Raw genomic sequence first — 2,176 nt, forward strand, 5'->3', positions numbered from 1 at the left:
TTTCTTAGAATGGTATGACAAACATAGCACCAAAGCTATGAAGCAGCAAAGAGCCTTTTTATATGGATGTGGGAAATCAGTCAAGAATCCAGGACAAGAACATCTGAACTAAGACTTGAAGCATGAATCAAAAGAAACAGGGCAAGAATTGACATGCAGAGAGAGATCATGGCATAGGGAAGGTGAGAAAAGGCTGGAAAGAGACCAAAGTCCTCACACTTTAAAGTACCTATGAATTAACTAGAATACTGTGAAAATGAAGAGTGAGATTCAGTTGGGCCTGTTGGTGAGGCCTGAGATCCTGCATTTCTAGTGAATACAGAAGATTACAAATAGTTTTCATTTTCCTTTGTTACTCAGGGAATCCTATCATGACTTTGTACCATTTCGTATTGGAATTTCTTCTGTGAAGCAAAAACAGTCCCAAAATGAAGGATCTTCAGGGGTCATAGGAACAGCAGATGATATTAAATCATTAAAGGTGAGAATAGTAAACTGCCTCTGAGTTGGTTTAGAATCATCTTGAGGTGGAACACCCTGTTGTCTAGATCCATCCGGTTTCCTAAGAGCCACTGCAACAAAATGGTGCTCATCTATTTTGCTTTCTTCAAATGCCCATTCTTTTTCTTCTTCCCCATCCAGGAACAAACGTGTTTCCTTATAAACTTGGTCGATATCCAGATTTAATGGGGATATATCAAATTCAAGCCTTTGCTATTCAAAGCCTAGTCCAACACCAATGGCTTTTATGAAGCTTTCTTTCAGTGCCCAATTCCTGGAAAACATATCCAGTTGAGTCCATTCATCCTTAAAGCTTCTGATTGTTTCCCATTCTTTGTTGGTAAACTTTCTTTTCATAATATGGAAGAATTCTGGAATTGAACCACGACCTGGAAAACTAGTCTTCATTACATCAATTCCAACTTGTAGCTCAGGCTCCGCAGCAAGCACAGCATAGTCCCCTTGATGAGAGACGTTAAAGTTGAAATTGGGGTAGGGATTCAAGGAGTCTTTTGCAAGAACTGGTTTTCCCTTTGCAGTTCTTTGCAAACGAATATTATTCCAAGGGATATTCAATTTCTCTGCAACTAATTTCCTTATCATCAGACGACCAGCCATGGCTGCCTTGGCGTCCCAGGCAAAGACGAACTGGCCAATGCGCTCCTTCTCCTCGGGCTGGATGGACCGCACGGCCAGCAGCCATTCTGCGTGGCTCGGCAGCCAGGTGCCGCACGAAAAGGCCCAGCGCACGCCCTCCATGGCCGGCACCGAGCGGGACCGCGCCGCGGGTCAGATCCTGCATTTCTTTTAAACATTTATTTTGAGAGAGAGAGAGAGCGAGCGAGCAAGAACGCACACGTAGGTACAGGCAGGGGAGGGGCAGAGAGAATCTTAAGCAGGCTCCATGCCCAGCATGGAGCCCGACATGGGGCTCAATCTCACCACCCTGGGATCATGACCTTAGCAGAAATCAAGAGTCAGTCAGATGCTTAACCAACTGAGCCCCCCAGGTCCCTGAGATCCTGCATTTCTAATAATCCCCTAGGGGATTCCCATCCTATGGGTCTATTGTGAGACACCTTTTCTGTGGCAAGGTATTAGGGTGGGGGGAAAAAGGATATTAACATGGTCATACTGTAGGGTACAGGACTGTCGAAGATTTGATAAGGCTGGTAATAGAGACTAAGACTGGATCATAGTTAACTTAGAGTATCTAAGCAATTTGAAGGATGTTACTGTGAGTCCTGGGGAAGGATTTAAACACTAAGTGGTTTCATTTGCTTCATCATTATCTCTTTCATATTGTTGGCAAAAGTATCTTTGTGTGATACATACCTGAACCAGCTATTTTTCTTCAAAACATCCTTTGGATTTAAAGAGTGCTAGGTAAAAAGAGTCAAATGACTAAGGTAGTTAGCTTGAGTGGGCAAAAAAGTGATGTACTTGCCTAAGATAAGAGTAGAATATTGAGAGAAAGAAAGCTGAATAGGGTATAGGGAAGTGGGAGGGAGGAAGGAAAGAAATTAATCCACATCCTCAAAGTTCAGTGGTTCCCAAACATGGCTGCACACTGCAATGCAGCCAGAGGTTTTTAAAGTGTTGATGCTTTCCCTACAGAGATTCAACTGTAATTAGTATAGGGAATGGATTGCACATCAGGAGGTCTTAAGGTTCT

General features: G+C 43.2%; 1 protein-coding gene across 1 annotated transcript; it reads right to left on the reverse strand.

Moving 5' to 3' along the window:
- Nucleotides 1–318: 318 nt before the first annotated feature.
- Nucleotides 319–1,290, reverse strand: LOC129517830 (L-aminoadipate-semialdehyde dehydrogenase-phosphopantetheinyl transferase-like; the record flags this gene model as incomplete). Its single annotated transcript, XM_055337981.1, is given in 1 exon segment — nucleotides 319–1,290. A coding segment is annotated over 1 exon segment (921 nt), but the record flags the coding sequence as incomplete, so codon positions are not given.
- Between the last annotated feature and the right edge of the window lie 886 nt (nucleotides 1,291–2,176).

Source organism: Nyctereutes procyonoides, unplaced genomic scaffold (genome assembly GCF_905146905.1).
Source record: "Nyctereutes procyonoides isolate TBG_1078 unplaced genomic scaffold, NYPRO_anot_genome, whole genome shotgun sequence".
NCBI classification, from domain to species: domain Eukaryota; kingdom Metazoa; phylum Chordata; class Mammalia; order Carnivora; family Canidae; genus Nyctereutes; species Nyctereutes procyonoides.